Source organism: Drosophila miranda, chromosome XL (genome assembly GCF_003369915.1).
Source record: "Drosophila miranda strain MSH22 chromosome XL, D.miranda_PacBio2.1, whole genome shotgun sequence".
In the NCBI taxonomy this organism is placed as follows: Eukaryota; Metazoa; Arthropoda; class Insecta; order Diptera; family Drosophilidae; genus Drosophila; species Drosophila miranda.
In genome coordinates, this window is record NC_046673.1 from 6,295,409 (window position 1) to 6,323,049 (window position 27,641).

The following is a 27,641-nucleotide window of genomic DNA, read 5'->3' on the forward strand; positions in this document are numbered from 1 at the left end:
GTATCAATTGGAAGTGCTCGAAAATATAGCGGGAACATTTTCGAGCATATCATATCGATATGCTGGTATCGGTCCAAAATATCATATCACACTCGTATCAATATTTTTTGGTAATAAACAGACATGGAACAGTGTATGTTCACTTTCTTTCAGTATATTCTTGTAAATACATTTAATCCAAAGGTTTAGCTTAAGCGTAAAGTATAAAGCTAGTTCGTTAGCACGTGCCCAACCAGTTTTGGCTTAGAAACTGATTTGTTCTGGCATCGGAAACGGAAAATGAGACGAGCTCTGCAGGGAGTCGATGGCCTCCTACAGCCGGGATATCCCTTCATTGGCATACAGCTGCTGAGATGGACTGTGACTGGGCACATTTCGAAGGGACATACTCTCTGTCTCCTTCGTCTCGCTCTCCTGCCCCGCAGACTTCTTCGTGTGCTCATCGAAGTGCACCTTGAGCTCTGGTCTGATGCAGGAATCAGCTTCCGAGCTAGATCCCGTAGTTCTTGAGTCGACTGGCGGCATTTGGATGCGGCGGAGATCCGTGTTAATGGCATGCAGAGCATTAAAGCAACGCCTGAAGCTGGGTCGTTCCGATGGATCGGTGCGCCAGCACAACAAAAGCAAGGAATGCCTATCAAGAGGAAGATCAGTTTTAGAAGCAGCCTGATAAGGAGTAAAGATACCAATTACATTTTGTCGGGACAGATGGTGGGTTGGTGGAGACGTCCACCTTCCTTGACGTGGGCGAGCACCTCGAAGTTGTTCCTAGCCGCATACGGCTGCTGGCCCAGGGTGAGAATCTCCCAGCAGAGCACGCCGAAGGCCCACACATCTGACTGGGTGGTGAACACCCCATCCACGAGACTCTCCGGGGCCATCCAGCGAACCGGGAGCAGCCCCTCGCCCTCTTTGCGATAGTAGTCGCTCTTGTAGATATCGCGGGCCAAGCCGAAGTCGCCGATCTTCACCATTCGCCGGTGCCCCGTCTCTGTTCCCTCAGAAACAAGGCAGTTGCGGCAGGCTAGATCCCGATGAACGAAGTGCATGTCCTCCAGATAGCTGCAGCCGTTGGCCACGTCAATGCACATGGCCAGCAATTCCGACAGCGACAGTCCCTGGACTACCTCCTTCAAGATTCAATGGGAAAGAAAAATTGGGTGAGCAAAAGCTGTGAGAAGAACTATGGCGTTACACCACCTGGGAATTTGGCCGAGCAGCCCTCAGGTATGAGAGCAGATCGCCCGCCTCCATATGTTCCATGATTAGAGAGATGGAATCAGTGTCAAAGCAGATGCCGACGAGGCACACAATATTCTCGTGCTTAAAGTTGCTCATCAACTGCGCCTCCTGCAGCAGCTCCGCAAACTCGCTGGCACCCTTACGCAGGCTCTGTGTATTAGCAAGGGCTTAGAATGGCTTCTATATCTTAAGACTGTTGCCTAGTTTAATCACCTTGATAGCCACGCGCTGCGTATCCTTCTTGTCCTCGGAATGCAAGTCTCCCTCGTAGACCTCGCCGAAGGCACCGCTCCCGAGGAAGCGCCGCAGGGTCAGCTGACTCCGACTAATGTGCGGCAGCAGGGCGATGTCCGCGTCGCTCAGCGTCGTGGAAAAGGCGCGGTTTCGGGCGGCCAGTAGCTGCTGCTGCGTATGCAATGTGGACAGGTTGCTCCAGATGCTTGGACGGCTCTGCTGTAACAGCTTCTTGGCCCGCACTCGCCGCTTTTGCACTACTTGGATATAATGGTTTATAAATAAACAGCTAGTAAGACAATAAGACCTGTCAAAATAGCCTGACTGGGCTGCATCGTTCAGGAAGGCACGCATATCCTCCGGGATATGTCCTTCCTATATATGTACATATGTATGTACTTTAATAGCTTCAAGCTTTAAGAAAGAGTCGCCCCATAAACTAAGTATGCTCATTACTACACTATATCCTTTTTCAGATCGATCTATGTGGAGTGTGTTCGTCCGTATTTCTTGTGTGTATAAACAGTTTAATTGCTGAGAATATGAGATCTGTAAAAACTACCTCGGGAACTACCGCATGTGTTGCCATGAAGGCGACATTTTGATCTACCATTCAAAGAATCTGCTAGGATAGAAAAAGCAAGAGTCATACCCGCATAATGACTACACCTAATAATAACCTAACCTAAGAATAATAGCATGACTGGGAAAATGTTACCTTTGCGGACCAGGAACAAGGCCAGCACACAACTGGACACAATGGCCGCTGGGGCAATGATGGCCAGCACCAGTGAGCCGCGCTTCTCGGGAGTGACGAAAGGCTCCGACACCCGGTCGCTGTCCTCGCTGTAGGGCCCCCAGCCATGCTCCTGGCTGCGCGCGCGAACCCTGAACAGGAGTAGCCGGTTCGAGTGCAGACCTCGCACGATGCAGCTCAGTTCGGTAGTGTTGCAGTAGTCCAGCCACTGGTCCTCCACGGCCGCCGGCTCCTCGGCCCATGGCAGAAGGGCTAGCCGGCCCCCTCTCGCATTCTCCCGGCGCCTCCTTCGCCTGACCCTGGCCTGCAGCGCCTCGAGACTGTAGAGGGCAATGGGGTCTCCATTACCGCGCGCGGCAGTCCACTTCACCCGGAAGATCTCCCCGGCAATGTGCTCAAGCTGTGGCCGGCCTGGCGCACTAGGTGCGTCCCCGAGTGTCTCGAACTCCTGACTCGGACCCGGGTAGATGGAGGCTCCTGGGGAGGACGCAAAGCCGAGGAGCAGCTGACACTCATAGCGAGTACACGGCTGCAACGGTTGCACCACCATCCAAGAGTGGTTTCCGGCTACTTCCCAGCGCAGGTGTTCCGCCTTTGAGCGACACTCGAGGGCCAGGGAACTCAGCGAGTCCGAGGTTCCTGCCCATGAGAGGGTCAATGAGTAGGGTCCCAGCTGAAGCAGCTTCAGTTCCGGTAATCTCACGTAGGTCCGAACGTTCAATACCGTACTGCTGTTGAACTTTGCGGGCGTGGCATGGGCCTGCACCCAGAGCCGGTAGCCGGACCCGGGCCGCAGCCCTCTCAACTGGTGCATCCCCGAAGACTCCACTCTGTGTTCCATTTCCACTTGCTCCGTACGGTTTCTATTGGAATCCTCCAGCCAGTGAATCGTGTAGTGAACACTTTCGCTGCGGAGATGGAGAGGTGGTGCCCATCTGACCTCCACCTCGCTGGGACCCAGCACGCGAGCGCTGAAGTTCCTTGGGGCCGAGGGAGAGGCCGAGGCGGTGCGCACTTCCATGGAGGGCAGCAGGAGGGCGTCGAGGCCTAGACGGGTTTGGTAGTAGCTATTCAATGAAGCTCTGAGCTGGTATCTGGTGTAGGGCTGTAGGCCTGTGATGTTGATGGTGTCCCCCGATCCGGTCTGCCACTGATGGAGTGCATCTTCGCGTGGGCCTCCTTCCAGCGAAGTGAAGTTCAGCTGGTACCTCAGACCAGGCACGGGCAGCGCGCAGTCTGGAGAGGCATGCAACTGGGTCAGGGTTAGGATACACTGCACTTCGTCGCACTGGATGGCAGTAGAGTCTAGGGCAGCGGAGGCGGGCAGCAGCAGGCAGCGCTTGCTGGGATACGCCTGGTAGTTGTGGGCCTTGAGCAACCGCACCTCCTCCGGCTCCAGCTCAACGAGGTACTCAAGCTGGTAACGCCTCCGGCCGTAGGCGCGGATGCTGCCGTTTCGCAGGGCATAGAGGTAGCCCGAATCCTGGGCCAGTTGTCCGCCGTCCTTCGTCAGCAATTGGAGCTGGCTTCGCAGGCCTGTGACGGTGCAGAGCTGGCGGGCCACGTCGTAGACGCAAAGCTTGCCCTGATGGTCCACCAAGTTTAGCGTCTCTGTCCCGGGCTCCAGACTGCCCTCGTACAGCCGAAAGAGGGCGGTGGAAGATTCGAGCGGAATAGGCGATCCGTCGGTAAGACTGCGGCCCCGCAGCGTGGCATTCCGGGTACCAACCTCGTGCTCAAGCCAGACAAGTGCCCGGCTGTGTGGCAGGGCCACTAAGTCCCTCAGCAGGTGGCCCCGCGGAGTGCTCCATAGTCGCTCGCCCTGCAGGATGCGCCCCTCAAAGCGGCACAAGTCCAGACGGTATATTGCAGCTACCTGCGCTGACGGCACCTCCTGGCCGGCCTCAAGCTCGGCCCAGTAGACGATGCGCTGCACCCAGTCGACGGTGAGGGCAAGAACCTCAGCACGCATCCTGGCGAGCTTTGCGGGTGTGGATCCCGGCACGTGCGTGAGCAGCTCCACGTGCTCGTTGACCCAGAGGAGCCTCTGCTCCCCCTCCATGATGGCCAGGTGCTCCACGGGACTGGCGGTATGTACCAGACGGCGCCGGAGCTGACTGTCTAGATCCAACTCACCGATGAACTCTGTGTTAGCAAAGATAAAGCGGGGCACGGCCTGCACCTCAGGCGCCACGTGAAGGGCGTGGTTTGCGGCGCCAGCAGCTGCCCCTGTCGATGCCACATGCGCCTCCACCTGGAAGCGGTATGTTTGGTCCGGCTGCAGGTTCTCCACTCGAGCTTCAAGGCTGCTCTGGTTTAGCAGCAATTCCGCGTGGATCTCCGATCCCAACCAGCAGCTAATGCGGTACTCCAGAGCCTGCACCGGAGCTGGAGCCTGCTCGGGCGCATCCCAGCGGAGTAGGGCACCGATGCTAACCGGCAGCAGAGGCGTAGCAATGCGCTCCACGAAAACGCGCAGGCGCCGGGGCTGAGTGGGAGCTGCGGCGGGCGTGCAGAGCTGGACGCGGGTGGTGGGGCCCATCCGCCAGGCTGTGCGAGGCGTGATGCTGATTTTCAGCTGGAGTTGCGCCTGCGGAAGGTGTGTAAGACGGGCGAACGGAGTGGCCAGATCCAGAGTCTGCAAGCGCTGGCCATACTCGATGAGCAGTCGGTAGGAGATGCTGTGGTTGCCTCCACTTATCGCTGGCTGCCATCGCACGTGAAAATCATCCCAGTGGCCATCATCCAGGCGGACGCTGTCAGTGGGCACGGCCAAAGGTATGACTCCAGCATCGGGGGGTGGCGGGGGTGTTGGATCAATCAGCTGGAGCGAGGAGACGGTGGAGTCTAGCCCCTGGGGCCACAGCTCCATGGTGTCGTTAACGGCTGCTATTCTGGCGAGGACTGCTCGGCGACCGCCCCGCTCCAGCCAGAGCAGAGCTCCGAGGGGTCGGACCAGTTGGAGGCTGTGGGGCAGGGCATCCCTGTCAGGCCAACTTTGCAACAGCTCAAGGGAATCCTGGGTGGTTTCCAAACCAAGAGGAGCTTGGTAGAGGCGCAACGCGGTGGGGCCTGATACCAGCCAATAGAGCTGGCCTTGCTCCAGATCGATACTGAACGAGACGATGCTACCCTCAAGGCCATTGACGTGGTAAAACTCCACCTCATTCACGTGCTGGGGGTGGCCCGGGGAAGAGCTGAGAGGCCGACGTGTCAGACGGTTAGCGGTGGCGTAGTAGAGATGGCCCTGCCGGGGATCGATGGCCAGCTGGCGGGTCCCGAAGATGGGCAGCAGTTCCCGAGCCCCGCTCCAGGGATCCATGCGCACTACACAGTTTCGTGCCAAATCCGACCAGTAGATTCGGCCGCCTCTCCAGTCGTACGTCACGGCCCCTACATGAGGCACCTCATCTGGAACCAGGCACCTCAGCTGCGGCTGCTTCAGATTGATGCAATGCATGACCCCGGACCCGGCGACGTAGTAGCCCGCACTGGCGTTTATCATAGCCAGGGGTCCAGGCCGCGCTTGCAGCTGAGCGTCCTTCCGCTCCAGTTTTCCACCCAGTTCATTGGTCTCGTAAAGGGCCCCCTGAAGGGTGGCCCAGCTGAGGCGATGCGGCCCAAGGGGCCAGGTGCGAGCCACGTGGGGTGGGGTCCAGGCACCGGGTTCACCGGCCGAACTCATGGCCCGCACCCGGAAGTGGTAAAGATTGTCCGGCTGCAGGCGCTCGAGTCCGAAGTGGGGGCTACGGATGTTGCGGATGCTGAACGCGCTCTGGCTTGCCACGTCCAGGACCTCTAGCTCGTAGCTCAAGTCCAAAGCGGCGGCGGGTGACTGGTAATGATTCCTGGCCGGCTGCTCCCATGATATGTGTGCTGCCTGTGCCCCCAACACGGCGCTGAGCTGGCGAGGCACCCCTGAGGGATGAGCCGAAGGATAGCGCTCTGCGGTGAGAAGGATTAGGCCCCAGCAGTCAGGGAAGTGACGCAGCGGCCAGGTGCCCAGCCCTCTGTGGTTAAGCTGATCCACCAGCAACAATTGTATCTGGCTGGCACCAGCTAGGAGCAGGGAGCGGCCCTGGAGAGCGAAAGTCCGCCATGAGTTGTCGGGCAGGACGATCAGAGGCCTTTTGTGATTTCCATCGTAGCTGATTTCCAGAATCTTCCCCTCGTGCGCCACCAGTAGGTAGAGCAGCCAGTGCAGCGGGTCCAGGGTGAACCATCCAGGCTGTCTGATCCTGGCAATGCGAATTCGTTCCTTAGTGGTCAAATCGAGGCGCCAAACGCTCTCGGCATCGGTCCAAAAAAGCCAACCGTTCAAGGGGTCAACCTCCAATTGCTGGACAGGGTCTAGAGCCTCGGACAACACAGCAATGTCTATGCTCTCCAGATCCATCTTGAGCAGGGAAAATTTGAGATTCGGCGTCTCCACAGCTAGGTAGAGACGTCTTCGGAGCCAATCCAGGCTAAGCTTTCGGGGAATCCATTTACCGGTAATGTTGCTTCGTCCATCTAGCTCCACTCTGCTAATGCCAGAAGTGGGTTGGCCCTGCTCCAGTCTCAGGCTGTTGAAAGGGAGGATCAAGAAGGGCTACTCGTATCTATTGTTCTTTGCAGATTTTTTGATGACTGCCCACCTGCGCATCTCTCCCAGAACGTCCACAAACCACAGCCGTTGCTCCCTCTGCTCCCAGGTCATATCACTAATTGGTTGATCAGACTGAAGGACGAGTCGTGTCTCCCCGCCCGGCGCCAAGGCCTGCCATACGATGCTCCGATGCCCGGCAACAAGCGCACTCGGGTCCTGATCCTTATCCTGATCCTTGTGCAATTGCGGAGCCTGAGCGGTATGGGTCTCGACGCTGGCAGAGGCCGCTGGGCCCTCGCCCTGCTTGTTGATCATCGTCAACTCCAGCCTGTACTTGGTACGGGCCTGCAGCTGAGAAAAGATAAAGTTTCCCCGCTGCACCGTCACCAGCTGGAAAAAGAGTCGCAAACTGTACTTTTCCTCCTGGAGGGGCAATTATGGGATTGATTACCTGCTCGATGGTTCGGTTATCCCCAGGACTGCTTAGGCGAAGGCGGTAGCCCTCGACGGGGCCGTTGGTGAATCTGCCCGGATGCCAGTGCACGGCCACATGGCTGTCGTCGAGTGCCAGCACCTCCTCGATAACCGGTGCCGAAATGGGCGCGCCCTCAGGAGGCGTCTGGTAGGCGGGTGTAGCCGGCGAGTAAAGCACATCGTCGCTGCCTTCGCCAAAGGGAAGCTCGAAGCGGAACTGCATGATGAATGGATGTAATTATTTTCCAAGAAAAATATATTTTAATAGACGAAATGCAAGTTTTGGCCTCTGTCTGAATGCATTGCCTGAACATACAGAAAATAAAGATAGCCATATAGATAGATCATAGGTAAGATATAGGTACATAGATATATCTAGAGGAAGCTACAAAATTCATTATTTTTGGACTATGTATGCGAGGTATGGATCTGAAATATATTTAATGGCTTTTTTTTGTATTGCACGTCTGCACTTCTGGATCGCTAATAGCCATTAGACTAGGCTAACTTTGCTGCGAAGAGAGTTCGTAGTTTTCGTAGCCGTCTCCAGACACGCCCTCCGGCTATTAGTAAAAGAACTAAGGCACTTTTGGTGACAAAATGATGGTTTTCAACACGCACAGCCGGCCAGCCAGGAAAATTGGATCAGAAAAGTGTAACAATCGATCACTTCTGCTGCAGCGCTGCTCCCAGCTCCAGTGGAAAGCAAAGCTGGCGCATATATATCTCTCGCTCTCACTGCATGATTTTCCCATAAAGCTGTCTCTTGCTCCATCGACTCCGCTTTTGATGCTGATCAATAATACATATACCTAATAGGGTTGGAAACGCTTCCTACCTAATCAGATCGGAAAAGGATTTACACTGGCTGCGCAAAGCATTCCACGCGCTTACTCATTGCCCCTCTCTCTCTCACACACTCTTTCTCGTGCAGTGTGCGCCCTCTGGCGAGAGAGCGAGATAGCAACACACATACTGACTGAGTATCGAGTATAAATGTAGAGCCACGGTATTTTAATGTTTCATCTCAAAATTCGATGTTTTGATAACCAAATCGGATTGCGACAGCTGTTAGCACGAAAACGTAAAGTGTTGTTGCTCTGACCAATTAGTTCAGAGGAAAATTTAAATTTAAGGGCAAAAGCTAAATTTTCCTGGTAATAGTGTCAATTAAATGTTAATACATCAATAAGTCATCTATTTCTTTCCTTTTGCTATCAATATTCGGTTTGTTGTCAGACATTGTCGTTTTGCCTAAACGAGAGGAACAAGGATTTGCGTATTCAAAAGTACATTTCGTATCCGTATTTCATCATTTCAGAGACAAAACAGTCTTCTTACTTACTCTGTACTGTGTGTAAGGCATCAGGGGCTCAAGGATCTCGCAGACGTAGTACTCGTCGCAATCGTAGTCTGCCAAATTAAACCATTTCTCCTCTTTTTTCTCCTTTTTATTCTCCTCATTATGGAGATCCGCGTACTGGTACTGGATGTTGAAGGGTCGACTGGACAGGTAATGCTCCGGGAAGTGCATGGCCCACTTGATGGTCAAGGGCGTGTCCTGTCGATCCTGACTGGGGGCCTGCACGAACTGCGGTTGCGTCCTCTGCACGGGCTGCGTCATGGCCAGGCGTTGTAGGCGCCAGTAATTGCGCTGGGCCATCTCGCAGGACCCGATGCAGGGCATGTCATGGGAAAAGAACTGTAGCGAAGACTGGCAAACCAGAGGGAAACGGTGGTGATCAGCTGGTCAAAAATCTTTAGGGATGTATGAGATGAGCTCTCACTTACACAAGCTTCTTGGCAGGGCTCCAGCTCCTTGAGGGCTCTGTACCATTGAGCACATCCCTTGGTGCACTGCGGATTTAAATGGATTAGAATTGTTTAAAAATACTTTATCTGAAAGCGGAGGAGGAGCCTTGAACTGCGCAGTTAATGTCAGTCAGTCAGCGTAGTCAGGCACATTTTGAATAAAAAGGAGTCCCGTAGAGGCCATTCCGGTATTTGGTTCTGGCATTGGTCATCTCTCCGTCCCGATGAGTGCCTAAATCTCAGTGCTATTGAAAACGACATGCGTGTTGCTATGAAAAAGACTCATAATGAATTCGCTGCCCTCAACTCTAGATTCCGATTGCTTCAAGACAAGTTTCTCGCGATAGAGTCTCACTTTGAAAACCTAAAAATTTTAACTGATTCGCCAAAAATGAAAAAGGGTTACAATTATTTGCCCAATAGAAATAAAGTCCTTGAAGTCCCTTGATGCAATGGAACTTGGAGCTAAAGGTGCCCTTGCACCGACAGCGACTGCAGTATCTGCATCCTCACCTACCGCCCTTCCTGTGCCCGTGTCTGACCTCGATATCCGACTGGAAGTCAACGACAATCCCGGGACTGGCAATTAAAACCGCTGACTCTGCTGTCCGGAGGGATGTTGAGGCACCTTCTACCCCTCCATCTATTCTTACTGCTATTGACCCTCTAAAGTCTCCTGTCGTTTCTCGTCTATTCTTCAGGTTTGTTAACTCTAAACGAAATTCTTCACACTTTCCCTCATCTTTACCCATATGCTGATAACGATTGCGATACTGCTGACCTACTCGCTTCATTTTTTCAACTTTGCAACTCTGTCCTTTCTAAAACCCTTCCCTCTGTTCTCGCTTCTTCTAGCGACTTTCGTGCCATGCACTTATATTCTTTCCCTTGAAATAGTTCAAGTTGCATCTATCCCACCTTCATTGATTTTAATAGCCTATTAACCAATTTAGAATCGTGTAAATTTTATTTTTCCTTGAACCAGATATGGTTCCCAGTGGTGTTCTCCAACTGTGTGCTGATTATGTCGAGCTTATGGCGATTTTCCCACCGTCTGGAATGAATCTATCATAATTCCCACTAATAAAAAGGGGCATAGTCTCATGTTTCAAGTTACCGTTGTATTTCCAATTTATCTGCCACTTGTAAACTCTTCGAAAAAATTATTACTTCTCAGCTCCAACATTTTTGTAATCCTTGTTTTCAGAATATCAGCAGAATCTTGTAAAACATCGCTCAGTGTCTTCTAACCTTTCCACCTTCTTACTTGACGGACTTGCACAACAGTATCAGCCTGAAGTCATTTATACAGATTTTAGTAAAGCTTTCGACTAAGTTAATCTCAATCTTCTTATCCACAAACTATCTCTCCTCGGGTTTCCGACTAACCTGCTTCTCCGTGCTAAGGCTTACCTCTGCAATCGTTCTCAGCGTGTCTGCTTCAACTCTCTCTTTCTAAACAGTTTTTTGTCTCGTCAGGTTTAACTCAGTCTTAACTCATTCCCGAGTCCTAATGTATGCTGATTATTTCATCTATAGTGATTCCGTGTACCCATTATTTCTTCAATCGGATCTTGACCCTCTAAATAATTGATGTTTATTTAACGTTCTTCCACTTAATATTTAAAAATATAACATCATGACCTTCCTTCGCAGCAAGCCCTACCTTTTTGACTACAACGCCTGTGCAAAGTTAATGACTTTTCCTGAGATTTTAAAGTTTCGATAATTAAAAAAAAAAATATATGCTTTTCTGAATAATTCTCTTTAAATATTTTGTGACACATCCATCCACACCTAGTCGAATACATTTCTGAGGATCACGATCAAATTCAATTACAGTGTCTTGAATATTTACGATAATAGTTTCGGCATTCAAAACATGAAAGTCCATAGAGCCAACAAACTCTTTTCTAATTTGCATTTGGACTTGACAAAAGAAGGAATTTATTTGATTCATTAAAAAAATAAAAGTTTTATAGAAAGATTGAAACATAAGTTTAAAAAAATAAATTATAGTCATAATAAAGGTGGGGGCAGCTTCAGAACTAGGCGTCAAATATATTTATATATTATATATGTATATAATAAAATCCTTCGCTCTAAGAGTACCAGACATACAAAATATTTCCCTTATATGTACACTTTCCGGGGACGGGATCGCTTCCTTCTCCCTTAGAATTCGACTCCGCACTAAAATAAAAACTCAGTCAAATCGAAAAATACATTCCCTTTCGCGGTTAACAAGTGTCTCGCCCTCCTTTTAAGCCTGGAGATGGTTCAAATTACTGCTGCTCATTTTGCATTGGGGCCTGCTTTTAAGATTCCTTTCATTTAATTTGGTCTGATGGCTATCAAATGTCGTTTGGCACCCTCGTTCCTCGCTCCACTTACGCGTGTTTTGTAGCACTTCTCGCTGCTGTCCGCCTTTTCGCACTTGATTCCGAACTCGTCCAGAAATAAATCCTCCTGGAAAAGTTACAAAACGAAATGAAAATAACCCAAACCAATTAGTAAAGTAAATAACATTGTGGGTCATGGGAACGGAAGTGGCTGCTGCTTTGCATGGGAAAAGGTAAATACACAAGGACTATAACAGCAAGAAATCGAATATGAACCCTGTCACAGTGTCAGTAACCAGCGTTAAAAAGACAATTCATTTTATTTTGATTTTTTGTATACCTGGTTCTCGTGGAATACAAGTGTATATTGTTTCCCTTTAAATGTAAACACAATTGTGCATCCGTGTACATGTTGTATATATTCAAAAGACCGTTTTGCTCATCCATCCATATATGGTATAGCAGCAGTGTCCATGGCCATGTCCTTCTGTCTGCAATGCCAATTCTTTTCGACTAATTGTCAAGGGGTGTAGTAAGTTCCCGAGTCGCAGTCAGAATATCGACCATTCTGTCTTATTATTTCCGAGAATAAGTTCAACTGAATAAGTTCTAGAGCAAGAAAAACAGGAAGACAAATTTCATGCCTCAGATTTAAGCATACAATAAAGGTTCGAAGGGGGGCTGGTTGATCGATGAACCTAAATTAATTTGCATAAACTACATGTTAGCCGAGGCGTATTAGCCCAGACCGCCTTCAATCTTTGGGTTCATCACTGGGCTGCGATCGTGGGTGAAGCTCAAGACCTAGCTAATGTGGGTCGTGGCACTAGGGGACAGAGATGCTCTGAGGACTGACTGAGAGAGGACTTAGCCTCCAGATGCATAGCGGGAGAAGATCAACTGAAAATGAGAACTGCCACTGATCAACGGGTGACGGGTACCAGTAGAGGTACGTTTGTTGACAGAGTTTTCTTCGCTGTTGCATAGTGTATGTTAATTAGGGATTTTCTTTAAAGCAAACTAATTGCTTCACGCATTTCTCCACACACTCGGAATATTTCTCTAGTGTTTGAGCTTTAATTTTTATTTTTTTCTACGCAGTATTTTATTAATTTAGCTTGATTAGTTTTTTCACAAACAGAAATAGCTATTGAGAGCTGAGGCTCCCCAACTCACGATGGCAATGGGACAAGGAGAATGAGAATGAGAACGAGAACGAGAGCGAGAACATGACAGAGATGGGGTGGGCAAGCTCTACGACTAATTGGCGTTGGGGGTTTTCATGTCGTTATTGCTCATCTTTTGTTGTACAATTTCTATTACATTAACTCGGAAACTCATGGACTGGACCGAGCCCCACACAGCACTCGGACTAGGTTGGTGTGCTATTGACACCATTGTGTTCGTGTTGCTCTTGCTGCCTCGCCAGGCTCCGTAAAGCAAGCGCAGGAATGCGAATATACGAATATATGCCAAACCATTTTTATACACACACAAATTGGCTAAGCAAAACATCTCAGCGAAATCTCTTTTGTGTGCACAGCTTTTCTGTGTAAAACGAATTCCAGGTCCACAATCTTTAGTGCGGCCTGCTCCAGTTTCAAGCGAGGAATGGCGAGCAAAAATTCTTACAGGGACTCAATTAGCAATCAGTGGACTGGACAGTGAAGGCAGGCCGAAAGATGGTGAAAGATCTAGTAGCCAACAGTTTTTTTTATGAATAATAGTTGCATGTATTAACCGGTACTCGAAGAATATAGGGGTTTACTCGATTTGTAGCGGAACTGGATGTGTGTAACACACAGAAGAATCCATTTCCGACCCCATAAAGTGTATATATTCTTAATCAGCATCAATAGCCGAGTCGATATAGCCATGTCTGTCTATCCGTTTGTCCATCAGTCCGTCCTGATCGTCACTTTAAGAGGTAATACAGTATAGTATAGAATATTATAGTTAAGTAGTTTCAGCTCTGCTCAATGCTTCATTTTCCACTCATTCGAAATATCCCCTTTATCGAATATCTGATAATAATACATAAGAGCCAGTGAGTTGCCAGAAAAGTGAACCATGGAACAAGCGAAGAGAAGGATTAAATGTAAAAAACTACAATAACTACATTTATATTTGAAAAAAATCTCTGACAATCCTTTCTTTCAGTCTGCCCCTTCCTGCCCAGAGCTATCCATTTAAAGCAATCACTGAACACGATGGTTCATCATTAATTTTAATTGAACCAAACTACAGTGATGGCCTGGATAGGATTGGATTACAGAGGCGTTTCGCTAATGAATGAACTGTAACCGAACCACTGATTAATATGTAACTTCACTCCTATTACACACTCTCAGGAGCATACGTATAGTACTAAATGCCATCTAAATAGATTTATAAATTTAAGCACATGTTAACTACACAAAGAGTATAGGGATATAGTAGTTTTGTAGTGGAGTGGATGTGTATAACAACCAGAAGCGGTTCGGACCCTTTTAGGTATAGAAATTCTTGTTTTTTTTCGAGGTAATATCATACAAACTACCCTTGATTAGGGTTCATTATCGAATGAAATATTTCCAAATTGTAGATAGTGCTGCTCCATCTTTTGGAGAATATATTATAGTAGAGCTACATATGTGTGACACGCTACTGAAGGCTGCGATCAAACTGAGATGTTATTATTAATAATTTTAAGATCATTACTATGGCAGCTACTTACATATGTATGTATGTACATATATGGTAATCGTTGCACCTTATGGAAATAGTTTCACTGAGCAAATTTTAAAAATGGTCGATCAACTATTGTTATTTATTATTTTCACTCATAATCAGATTGTATCCATTTATAAATGGGAATTCTCGCTTCAAATTAGAATATGCAATTTCTCCACTACTGAATCACAATTTAATGCTAACGTAGAACTAACCTCAGTGAGAATGGCTAATTATATACTCAATCTATCCACACTTACAAAATATTTGATTACTTCTCATTAGTTTGTTAGTTTTTTTGGTTTTTTAGTTGTTTAGTTTTTTTTTTTAATTTCTAAGTAATAGTGCTTTAAGGGGTATGGGGCTTATGGGGTTGTAAGGGGATTTTGTACATATTTATTTTCCCTTAATCATTATTTTTCTTAAAAATCAACTTCTTTATACTACTGCACACCACTATACTATGTCTAAGCAGAAAAGGTCGAAGGCCTGTACTCTTATAAATTCATGTAAATCACCCACACTTGTGTAAATTAAATATATCTCAGATAAAGTGTTCCTGATAAATAAATAAATAAAATATATATGTACGTGCGTTGGTTACCTGACCCATGACAACGGGTTTGCTATTTAAAAAATAGCCAACAAATAGAGGCATTAAATTAAATATGAAATGTCGCAGCAGAAAAGCTCCATGTGACGTTAGTTTCGCAGAGCAAGTTTCACGACCGACGCGTCGCTGCAGTTCTGCGACCCATTCAAATGGTCTCACACATCTGTATATACATATGTACGTATGTACTCGTACGAGAATGTACGGCCGTTCGTACGGAGACAGGCACGAATATGCAAATGGCAATTAAGCCGAGCAACGGTAACCCAAATAATGATAAAGATTATATTTTGATACGGAGCCAAGTTGCTGTAAGCTGTAAATTCTAGCCCAAAAAAAAACCCGAGGGTTCGCGCACACTCCAGCTAAAGGAGGAGCTGAACTCCAGAAGCTCTCAGAATCTAGAGCAGAGCTGTTTTAAGCCAGCATCAGCTGGCCTGGGTGCGTATTCCGCACACTATCGGCTGAGCTGAAAGTCCGTCTGCTTCTACTTAACCTTTCTCTGAGCTTTTATAATATCACAAGGAAATGATGTTATTCAATAGTTCGTTATTAAGGCAGTTGTATGATATTCTAGTGGTTCGGTTTTCACCAAATTTTGTGGGCTATGCACTAACATGGGACGACAAAAATGATTACGATGGTTTGAATATCTTCAAAAACAAACATTTGCTTTTAGAAGAGCTTGTGAAAATATTTGTAAGGACAACGAAAAACGATTTAAAAATTCATAAAATTCATAAATTCATTCTAAATTTTGAAAATATCTTTAGCTCTGTTCCGGCTCCTATTTGAACTATAGTGTGCGACAGGCCATAGCAATGATTAACTAGACGATCTTCAATTATCACATATGTACGTAAATATGTATGTGTATATATTAATTAGCCGTTACAGTATGTGTCCAGCCTCTCTGCGTGTGTGTAAACGATTAACTTTAACAATCAGCAAGCTAGATTGGTGTATGCCGGATAAAAGAATGAAAGCGCAACTGAGTTTTGATACCCGATACTCAAAGAGTATAGGGGTATATTAGATTTGTGTTGGAAGTAGATGTTTGTGACTCTTTTTTTCAGAATTTTGTAACGCCCCCTTCCACAATTTTAAAGATACGATAAACCGAAGAAACAGAATCATAAAGAAAGACCTTATCTACCAGATTGCCAGAATCCGGCTTAGATCGTATCAATTTTATAGCCAGAAGGAACAAATGAATTTGCGCGTATTCCTTCTCTTTTCCACACTCTTCCTCGTGCAGTATGCCCCCTCTGTCGAGATAGCAACACACGTACGGACGGAGTATCGGGGAAAATGTAGAGCCGCGGCCCTAGCCGCGCGTGTTACAACGCTCCCGTTCGTTTTTGTTTGCATTTTGTGCGGGTACTACAATTACTTACAAGTATGTGCATATGTAGGTATGTCTCTACATGATGAATACAATATTTTGACGACACTGGAGAGCTTAACTCATCGAATCTGTCGTACAGCTGCTCAGGTTTTGTGCTGATTTAAGGTACTAGCTTTAAATCGAATTTTAGGCGCTGCGCTCATATTTTACTTAAGTGTAGTTTTAATTTCTATTCCTGATATATTCCTGAGCGAGTCTGTCATCACTTGTAGGCAGTTACTCACCTCTACAATACAACGCTGCACACACTCACGTGTGACGCGTTCCAGGACCACACGCTCATCGATTCCATCCTCTGGTAACTCTGGCAGCGCCGCTGTTGGCTTGTGTGCTGCCATTGGTTCTGGGACCGGTCGGGATATGCTGCTGATGGCAATGCCCTCCACAATGCTGGGGGGATCGGCTGTCGCGTGCTTGTGCCAAATGGCCACTTTCTCCACCACGTCACTGTCCAGCTTTGGCAACAGTCCCAGGCGGTCCTTGAACTCGTCTGGCAGGCCTGAGTAGTTGTGGTGCCGGCCATCTTGGGAGCGACACCCATCGCAGCAGATCGACAGCAGGATCAACAGTAGGAGATTGATAATCAGAATCGTGGATATGCCCCCATGTCCGTCCTGGCCGCTGGCCAACTGGCGACCCAGGCGCGCCAGCTGCTGGCGCAGGTCGAACTTGCTGCTCTGATGCTGGACGCTATGCTTTCTGTGGCATGTCGTCGATGTCGGGGTCGACTGCTGGTTGATGTGGGTGGTTGACGTCTTGGTGTTCACGTTCACAGCAATTTTGACATTGAAGCTGATGTTGAAACGTTTCCCCATCGGTTGACTAGTAGTCTTCTTCTGCTGCGACTGCTGCTGTGCCTGGTCTACATTCTGATGCCAAAACATAGTCACTGATGTGGCAACGTGTGACCTTCACCTCAGGTTTGCTAGCTTTGTTTTGCTAGGCTGAGTGCTTGCTAATGTGCTTTTGTGGGTCAGGTTCTATTTTCTAGTCGTTCGCGCTTTTACTGTTGTTCTTGTTGTTGTTGTTGTTGCTGCTCGCTGTTGTTCGCTCTGCCAACTGGTATTCGCCGAAAACCGAAACTGAAAGGCAAACAAATAAGACAAAAGAGAAAGAGAGAAACAACATTAAAAATCAAATCTCAAAGTCAAAACCCGAATTCAATGGGCATGTAAAGTGCATTAGCTAATTTCCATTTTATGCAAATTAAAAGATTAAAAAACGCGCAAGTCTCCAAGTTCAGCGCACCGCATCGATTGATACCGAATTTTTTCTGTACAATCTTCCTAAATTTCTAACTAGGACCAAGTCTTCAACCGTGAATATTTTATTACGAATTTATTCTTTGCTTTGGTCTGAATATGGGCTTTTCCTTAATACATACAATATATATGTATGTCTAACGTCACGGTCGAAAACATTTAAAGGATATTTAAGTCAATTAATATGGGATTGATTTTCTTAAATTTGTTTTAATTAATAGATAGGTGATTCCGACTTTGTGGAAGAACTTGTTCATATATCATTTTTCCAATAGAAGATTATAATAAAAGGAAATATGGTATTCAAATCAAACTTTATTATATTGTACCCGGCTGGGCGCCGATCGGAAGTCTGAGCAAATCGAATCTGCCAAATCATCGCCGGATTCGCAGTCGCCGCCGCATTAATCTGCTGACGCGGCTCACGCAGGGGTGTTGTGTTACGCAAGGGCTGTGTCCCAGCATTCTTCAACCCCGAGCTGTTGTTGGACTGCCTGGACATTGCCCGCAAGTACTTTTGCCGACGCTGCGCCTCTTGAGAGTTCTGTTACAAGAGGAGGCCCATGTAGCACTTGGTCCACTTGAAGATGTTTATGCCAGATCAGTAGCCAAATGCAGATGGCAAAGTACTAGTAATCTTGTTTTGTTATACACTTAAAGCTTGTTAAAAATGTTGGATCTCTCTGTGAAAATGTCCATATCAAGAATATACGAGCTCACAAAACTGGTCCTAGCAATCTACATTGCAACAGATTCGTTTCTGTATTGCAAAACGGTACAATAAGAGGGAATTTTGACCCCAAGTGAAGAACCAATGGCACCATCGCTCCTATGAAATCGAATACAATATACAAATCTAATATCTAATCTAATACGTTGTGCCGTTACGTTAATTTCCTACGACAAAATGTTAAAAAATCATAATGAAATAAAAATGAATCCATTCGTAAGTAGTAAGTGGATATCCATCCCTATATAAGCCACAAAAAAATACAATAGTCGAACGTACGGTTTAAAATGAATAGGCCAAAATATGGTGGTTTTTGATGTTATGGTTATCAAATCTCTGCGAATCGGGTAGAACTATCTTTACATATTTGGTACATATATTGAAATAAACAAATAAACACTTTTCCTTTTTTTTATTAAAAATCCGCGGAGACATCTGACGTAAGTTACTGGCGTTACGTTACCCAATTTCGAGGTGATAAAAGTCTAACAATATACCGTTTGCCGAGGTTTGACCAGCTCTCTGAGATTTTTTTTAGATATGTTAAAGAGACTAAGAAAAAACTTTTATCAAGAATTATCCTTTTAATAGGTGGTAATAGTAGTAGTATATTACTATACAAAAACCGAAAAATACCGAAAAAGTTATGGCGGAAATTCCATAATAGGGTCGTAAGTTTTGTTTCATTCGAGTGATTTATCTATGTATGCAATAACACACAATAAATATTATAATATTGTAAGCTAACAATCGATAGCAATCAGCAATGTTTAACTGAAATTATGTTGAATAAAATATGAAGTTATTAAATTGAATCATTTGAATTATATTCAATAAGTAGCATTAGCTTATGGGGGTTTTTTTCGCCAATCATTTTGAAATTGCTTTAAATCCTCCTACTTTATGTGTTCATATGTATGTAAACATTTTGCATAGCCAAACTCGTTGTACGGTAGAACATGACAAAATAGATATACCCTTTCCAATAGGCAGAAGAGACGAAATGAAATCATTTCATTAGCGGCAGCTCCAAGGTTCAACGAACGCTTTCCGAGGGCGAATTTGTGCAAGTGCAAGCCGATCAATATTCCAACATATTACTAACGATTCGCATCCAGGTTTCGGAACCTCCCCAGAACATTCTCATGGCATATCAAGCGACAAGTCTCAATTAACCCGGGCTAATGCATAGTCAATAAGTCACACGCCCTCTCAAAGCATCAAAGGGAAGGGCAATAACAAAATTATCCTCATTGATATGCAAACAGATTGAGTGGAGTGGAGTGGAGTCTGCTCTCCAGACGAAAATCAGCCACTGTTTGAAACTTCACAGAAAATAATAGTTAATTGCACTTTAATTTCATATTCACCAGGAAAACAACAGCGCTCATAAAATGATAAATAAATCGCATCGACAAACACTCTCGCACACAGCACATAACAACAAAAAAAACGGGAGACAAAAAGGCGAAAATAAATTGAAAATAAATTGAATAAACCGCTAGAAACATTGAAAATATGAAAGATCACAGGAAATTAATTGCATAAAAGCTATTCGGAAAATGCACGCAAATTCCGTTCAGCGATTTTACATTAATTACTGTAATACTGCTGTATCAGGCCAAATTTTATTTTGAATCTTTGTTTCTGCCATACGACCGCCGACCGGCCGGGAGTCAAATTTTCACAATGTCACACAGCACATGCGTCCTACCCCACATTTTGCTCAGCCTGCGGTGGAAGCTGTTCAGCGCAGTTGTCGCAGTTTAATTCAATTTATTGTTGATTTGAGCAGCTTAATTGCATTTTATTGCTGCATCTATTTTCCCCAACTTAGCAGCAACTTCAAACTAGGGACAGGCAGGGCAGAGAGGGCCCCACTTACTAGGCGAGGCGTCAGCGCGCAGATGGTGATGACTCACGGTACTTCTCAGTGGCGCGATCGGAACACAACTGTTTGACATGACGAGCAACATGCTTTAACCAGCCCAATCCACAGCAACACATACCCCAGCCCCAAGCCCGAGAACAACTCGCCGTCGCGCTGTTGAACCGAAGCAAGCCGCCCAACGGGCCGACCCGATCCGAGCCGCCCGCCGATCTTCTTCGCTTGTTTGCGGTGACGAAGAAACGATCGCGTCACGGTCAAGGCAACCCCTAAGCTTAAAAAACTGAACTTTGACAGAGATCTCTTCAGTTATTTTGCACCAGCAACACATAGAACGCCTAAAGCATTTAATAACGGAGATGCAACAGAAAACGCTATATTTATACCCGATACTCAAAATTAATATTGGGGTATATTAGATTTGTGGTAAAAGTGGATGTGTGTAACGTCCAAAAGGAATCGTTTCCGACCCCATAAAGTATATATATTCTTGATCAGCATCAATAGCCGAGTCGATTGAGCCATGTCTGTCTGTCCGTCTGTCCGTCCGTCCGTCTGTCCGTCTGTCCGTCCCCTTCAGCGCCTAGTGCTCAAATACTATAAAAGCGAGAGCAACGATGTTTTGGATCCAGACTTCTGTGATATGTCACTGCTACAAGAATATTTCAAAACTTTGCCCCGCCCACTTCCGCCCCCACAAAGGGCGAAAATCTGTGGCATCCACAATTTCGACGATACGAGAAAACTAAAAAAGCAGAATCGTAGAAGATGACTATATCTTTTAGAGTGCAAAATCTGAACCAGATCGTATAATTATTATAGCCAGAATCAAGAAAACAATTTCATTTTTTCTCGCCCTGTCTCTCTCTAACACACACGTAGCATAGGCGGCTTTGCTTAGAGTAAAACATTAGCGCCTAGATCTCAGAGACTATAAAAGCTAGAGCAACCAAATTTGGTATCCACACTCCTAATATATCGGACCGAGACGAGTTTGTTTCAAAATTTCGCCACACCCCCTTCCGCCCCCGCAAAGGATGAAAATCTGGGGATATTCACAAATCTCAAAGACTATTAAGGCTAGAGTAACCAAATTTGGTATCCGCACTCCTGTTAGATCTCACTATAAAACGTATATATCAAAATTTCGCCCCACCGCCTTCCGCCCCCACAAAGGACGAAAATCTGTTGCATCCACAATATTGAGGATACGAGAAAACTAAAAACGCAGAATCATAGATAATGATCATATATATCAGATTGCTGAATCTGGATCAGATCAGATCATTTTTATAGCCAAAAGGAACAAATCAATTTTCACTGGCTACGCAGCACCCGACGTCACGCTCAGACTGATTTTCTGTCTCTCTCGCACGCACTCCTTGTCGTGTCGTTTAATATTAGCGGCGTCTGCCGGAGGAGAGCCATACTGACTTAGTATCGGGTATAACTGTAGAGTTGCGGTCTCCGCAGCAACTCACAACGTTCCCCCTCGTTTTTGACTCGAGAGGATTGCTAGATTCCGTAGGTGGAATAGGATCTCAGGGGGTTTTATTTTTCTTATCTTTCTTTTGGAGTTCAAGCGCAACAATGAGAAAAATGACTGTTGTTCTCATTTTTCTCATTGTTGCGCTTGAATTCCAAAAGAAAGATAAGAAGTTTGTATTTTGTTTATTTCATTTCATTCATGATGGATCAAAGAAGAATAGGATAGTATTGGGTTACACCAAAAACTACTATAATATTTTGTCACTCGCCGCTTTTGATTTTTAAACAACAAAAATACGACTTTTTTGCTCGCATATGGTTTTTTTGTTGCGATTGTATCTGACTGGTTTCGCTAATTTTAATCTGATTGAGAAATATGTATATTTCAGCCATTCTGCAATTGGCAAGTGTGATACATTTTTTAGGTGTTTTTAAAAAACTCATTGGGTAGTACAAGGATTTCCTTCACTAGGCAATCAGATCTGTAGTCCAGATCTTCAGCCGGATGTGTTCAAAATTATGCACATTTTTCTCCGTATATGTACATATATATGTACATTTATCTATGTATAATCAAAATATTTATGTGGCCTATCCAATATATTTTATTCATAAATATACATACGTAAGCGGATCCGATCAGAGAGGGAAACCCATACAGAGGGACCACGACCGCTAGCTATGTTCTAATGTTAATCTTGCACTCCGTTTATCCACTTGCTACATCATAAATTATTTGATTCGAATTGTTAAATATTTGTTTCTACATTTCCGCTTCCAATTCGTTTGTCCTTTTTGCTCATTAAAGGGGAAGTATAAACACAACATTTTTTTGTCTCTGAGATCTAGGCGCTCATCGGGATGGACATAAGAGTTTTGTTTATTTAAATTGTATGCACTTTTAGGTGGAATAATTCAGTAAAATTCATTATTCAATACATAAACTGTTTAAAAAAAGAAATGTATGTTTCAAACAATATATTTTAGGCACCTTTGACTTCTGAATATGTAAATAGGTAAATTATGCTTAAAAGCCCAACCCGTAGCTATGAGCAACTTGGCTTCTGGACCGATTTAAGCTGATAAGCTGGATACTCGAAGCTAAATATTATATATTGTAGGATACCTGGGTATCTAATTTTTTTTAGATTACAGGTTAAAACAGGCCTTACTTGAAATCAAGGATGGAAAAACTATTATTATGTTATAATTTATTATCGGAATGAAGACAGGTGCTTCGGGTTCAAGGCTTGCCCTTACTCCGAGGCGGCTGTGCTTAATGCCCTAGGATAAAGGGGGCTACGAGCGAACCCTTACCCGTCATAACTGTACAACTGTGCGAGTATACTCTCCCCGTGAGGTCGGCTGGAAACGGGTCTTGGTAAAGTCATGTCTCTGCCATGGATGCCGGCTAATGATAGTCGGCCGGAGGGAAGAAAACTCCCAGTGAAATTAAAACAAACCCGAGGGGACACTGGGTCATGACCAACCTGACCCTCCTGCACACAAGCCCCTCCGTGAGCTCATCGCAGACTGCGAGGTCAAGGACATCGGAATAATTATAGGATGCGAAGCCAATGCACATCGCTGTCAGCGTTGAAGCACTGTCACTAATGAACGGGGTGAGTACCTTTCCAGTTACCTACTGACCACTAAGATGGTAATTTTAATCCAGTGAAATGATCCCACTCTTAGTGCCAAGAATTGTACGGAAGTCATGGACCTTACACTTGCCTCTCACCAGATACAGAGGAACATAAGATCCTGAAGGCAATTGTATTCTCCTTCCCTCTACCGAGTTCCAGTTCAATTCCGGAATGTCAAGCGGACAAACGGTTGTCGTTGTTGAGATCACTTGAGCAGTATTCTCCCTGAATCCCCACTAATGAGGAGTTTTACAGAAGGTTACGACCGGAAAAACCAGAGTCCAGAAAAAACCTAAATGGTGGACTCCGAAAGTAAGGAAAGTTTGGAAAAGCTCTTCAACAGATAGAAAGCTCTTAGAGCTCGTGCAAACTGTAGTTGAAAGCGGAGCTGGAATCCGAGCTGATCTGAGAGCTTATTGCAGGCAGAATCTGCTGGCAGGTGCATACCTTGTCGGTTGAGCTGAAAGATGATCTGATAGCTATGTTTCTACATATTAAACAATTATTTGAGCTTAAGAACTATCTCAACGAAATGCAGCAGCATATGTATATGTAGGTATATTTTATAACTTTGCCAATCACTTGTTGGAATGGAATGGAACATCTGTTTTTATATAAACGAGGGGGAACGTAGTGAGTTGCTGCGGAGACCGCAACTCTACATTTATACCCGATACTAAGTCAGTATGGCTCTCCTCCGGCAGACGCCGCTAATATTGAACGACACGACAAAGAGTGCGTGCGAGAGAGACAGAAAATCAGTCAGAACGTGACGTCGGGCGCTGCGTAGCCACTGCAAAATTGATTTGTTCTTTTTGGCTATAAAAATGATCCGATCTGATACAGATTCAGCAATCTGATAGATATGGTCATTCTCTATGTTTCTGCGTTTTTAGTTTTCTCGAATCTGCAATATTGTGGATGCAACAGATTTTCGTCTTTTGTGGGGGCGGAAGGGGGTGTGGCTACATTTTGAGATATACGTTTTATATCGAGATCTAACCGAAGTGCGGATTAGATTACTCTAGCCTTAATAGTCTCTGAGATTGGTGGATGCCCCAGATTTTCGTCCTTTGCGGGGGCGAAAGGGGGTGTGGCGAAATTTGGACACGAAACGGTCAAGGTCCGATATCACAGGAGTGTGGATACCAAATTTGGTTGCTCTGGCTCTTATAGGTTCTGAGATCCTTGAACTCATATTTTGCAATTGGCAAAACCGACCATGAAACCTGTGTGTTAGAGAGAGACAGAGCGAGAAAGAATGAAATTGTTTTCTTGATTCTGGCTATAATAATTATACGATCTGGTTCAGATTTTGCACTCTAGAAGATATAGTCATCTTCTACGATTCTGCGTTTTTAGTTTTTTCGTATCGTCGAAATTGTGGATGCCACAGATTTTCGCCCTTTGTGGGGGCGGAAGTGGGCGGGGCAAAGTTTTGAAATATTTTTGTAGCAGTGACATATCATAGAAGTCTGGGTCCAAAACATCGTTGCTCTAGCTCTTATAGTCTTTGAGCACTAGGCGCTGAAGGGGACGGACAGACGGACGGACGGACGGACGGACAGACGGACAGACGGACAGACAGACAGGGCTCAATCGACTCGGCTATTGATGCTGATCAAGAATATATATACTTTATGGGGTCGGAAACGATTCCTTCTGGAAGTTACACACATCCACTTTTACCACAAATCTAATATACCCCAATACTCATTTTGAGTATCGGGTATAAAAAGGTCGGGTTGGAACTCACAAGAGTCTGGATACAACATTTCGTTGATCTAGCCTTTATGCTCTCTGAGAACTAGGCGTCAAAAAAGACGGACAGACAGACTCGGCTTTTGATGCTGATATTACACACATCCACTTTCACCCAAATCTAATATACCCCTATAATCTTCGAGTACCGGGTACTCATACATATGTATGTATCTCCCGAACAATTAGTCTGGTTTTAAGAAAAGCTGATTTTTGCAAGCGCTGGAAAATTGTTTAGGTGATCCTTATATTCATACTATCTAAAGCCCTCACAAAATCCATTGACTTTTGCCAGCTACATAGATATAATTTAGCTCAGATAAATATGAACATGTGTGGGACTTGTAAGGAACCCTTATTCGGCCGTCTGAATTAGCTTGAGCTTGTTTAGCGGTCTGTGGGCTCTATGCAATCAATTTATAATATTACCTGGGCGACAAGCATTCGTGTTTTTATTCGTTACTGTTAACTGCTATTTATACCATGGTAGTCAACTTGAATCTTCTCCAAGCGCCGCTTGCTAGTCAGTTCCGCATAGGGATGCTCCAGGCGTGCCAACGTCGGCACTACTGATAAGGGACCATTGATCTCGGCGCTTGTCTTGATCCGTCTCACCATATCCGTATTTATATAATATTAGCCACTAGACGGTCAACTAAGTGTTGCGACGATGTGCTGCCTCCGTGATCGATTCCTCTTCATACCTTGAACCTCATCGGTTTTCTGATCCTTCCTGATCCTGTGCTTCTGCTGCTCCTCTATCTCCCTTCCACGCCCCCACAAAGGACGAAAATCTGTGACATCCACAATTTTAAGGATACGGGAAAATAAAAAACGCACAATCAGAGAGAAAGACCATATCTACAAGCTGGATTTTCCGAGTCTGGATCAGAACGGATCATTATTATAACCAAAAGCAACAAATCTACGCAGTGCACACACTCTTTGTCGTTCAATGTTAGCACCGTCTGGCGAAGAAGAGCCGTACTGACTAAGTATCGGGTATAAGTTACGGTCGCAGCAGCAACTCATAACGTTCCCCCACCCCCCCGTTTTTACTAATAAGCATGCTAAAAGGGGACAGCAATACGTTGTCAGAATTTCCGTTATAATCTATCGCTAGAGAAGCGTGCAGAAGTAAATGATTGGAGATGTGCCCTTATTGCACAGGTTCGCGCTGCACAATTACCACCCCAAATTCGACCATTAAACATAAATCGGCAATCGCCTACAAAGATCGTCGCTGCGTTGTTGTCGGCTTATTGTCCGTCGTATGCCATAATTTTCATACAAATCTCATATACCCCTATACTAATTTTGAATATCGGTTATAACGATACAGACAGTATGGCTTCTCGCCGCCAGAGACGCACACATTGCTTTTTGAAGTGTATGAGAAAGAGAGCGAGACAAAGCGCTTGGACGGCGTTGTCCTTCTGGCTATAATAATCCGATCTGATCCAGATTCGGCAGTCCATGGTCTAGATACGGTTGTTTTCTAACGATTCTGCGTTTGCAGTTTTCTCGTATCTTCAAAATTGTGGATATCACTGATTTGCATCCTTTGTGGAGGCGGAAGGGGCGGGGCGAAATTTGTAAATACACTTGTGACGGATACTCTGATATCTAGACGCTTATATGCAGCGGCAGACTGGCAAATGCGAACAGTCGAACAAAATTTGAGCCAAATCGGACCAGCAGTTCTTTCTATACATTTTTCTCTCTCCATTTATATATATACAGTGGCGAGCACGTGTGGATGGATACATGTTTATCACTTTTCACTTTAAGCGACTGTAAAATCTTTAAAAATGAATCAATCCTTGTGATTTTTTTTTTTAAAGATTCCTTAAAAATGAATCAATCCTTGTGATTTTTTTTTTTAAAGATTCATTAATTTATTGAGAATGAAAAAAGACAACAATTTCAATTCAAAGAGATCCTTTTTCTTAAGAGATTTTAATTTTTTCAAAAAAAGAGCATGTATACACTTTTGCACGTTTCAAATTTTTTTACTTTAATAATTTTTTAAAAATATTTGTTCCAAAGGGCCTTAGCTTTTATCATATTCCGAATAGGTATTGGCATGCTCTCGACTAAATTTAGTAGGTGCTGGCAAGGTATCATGCGCCACTCCGACCTCTCGCGCTCCCAAAGACTCACCCAATCACTTTGGTGCAGACTCCTACTTTTCCAGTGTTTTTTAAACAGAGCCCATCGATTTTCAATGCGATTTAGATCTGGGCCATTGAGCAGGCCACTGGATTAAGTGAAAACTCGAGTTATTGGGACGATTTTTCACGAATCTAGCCTTGTGCGTCGGGCTACCGTCTGGCTGGAAAGTGATCTCGGATATGGGGAAGTCACATTTCTCTATAAAATTTGACAAAATGGGTTCCTAAATACTAAGATAATATTCTTTCTTCATTATTCCATCGATTTTAACCAATTGGAGAACGTTCCACCAAGTGCAGCAGCCCTACACCGTCAGGCTTCCTCGTCCATGCTTTATTGTTTCCTTGACTTGATGATTTTTCAGCTTTCCACTTGAGCGGTAACAGTAGTATTCATTTCGATCAGGCTTAAAACGGTTTATTTTGGTATATCTGACCCAATTACCTTCTTACAATCTTCCGTGGTCCAGTTCCTATGCTCCTCACTAAATATAAGATGCGCAGCCACTT

The 27,641-nt window shown here is 45.3% G+C and overlaps 1 protein-coding gene across 3 annotated transcripts; it reads right to left on the reverse strand.

Annotated features, from left to right (window-relative positions):
• Positions 1 to 134: 134 nt before the first annotated feature.
• Positions 135 to 26,738, reverse strand: LOC108164540 (protein sevenless). 3 transcript variants are annotated; one of them, XM_017300344.2, is made up of 12 exons: positions 25,387 to 26,738; positions 16,407 to 17,264; positions 11,502 to 11,576; positions 9,087 to 9,152; positions 8,641 to 9,009; positions 7,273 to 7,512; positions 6,871 to 7,211; positions 2,195 to 6,798; positions 1,456 to 1,736; positions 1,201 to 1,392; positions 694 to 1,130; positions 135 to 634 (listed from the first exon to the last, which is right to left on the reverse strand). In XM_017300344.2, exons 2-12 carry the CDS (start codon positions 17,064 to 17,066, stop codon positions 313 to 315), a joined length of 7,587 nt encoding a protein of 2,528 aa, XP_017155833.1. In that variant the 5' UTR covers positions 17,067 to 17,264; positions 25,387 to 26,738; the 3' UTR covers positions 135 to 312. The 3 variants fall into 3 exon arrangements, with proteins under 3 accessions (XP_017155833.1, XP_017155831.1, XP_033247731.1); XM_017300342.2 differs by lacking the exon at positions 25,387 to 26,738 and adding an exon at positions 20,060 to 20,163; XM_033391840.1 differs by having other exon boundaries at positions 313 to 634; positions 1,456 to 1,733.
• Positions 26,739 to 27,641: the final 903 nt, after the last annotated feature.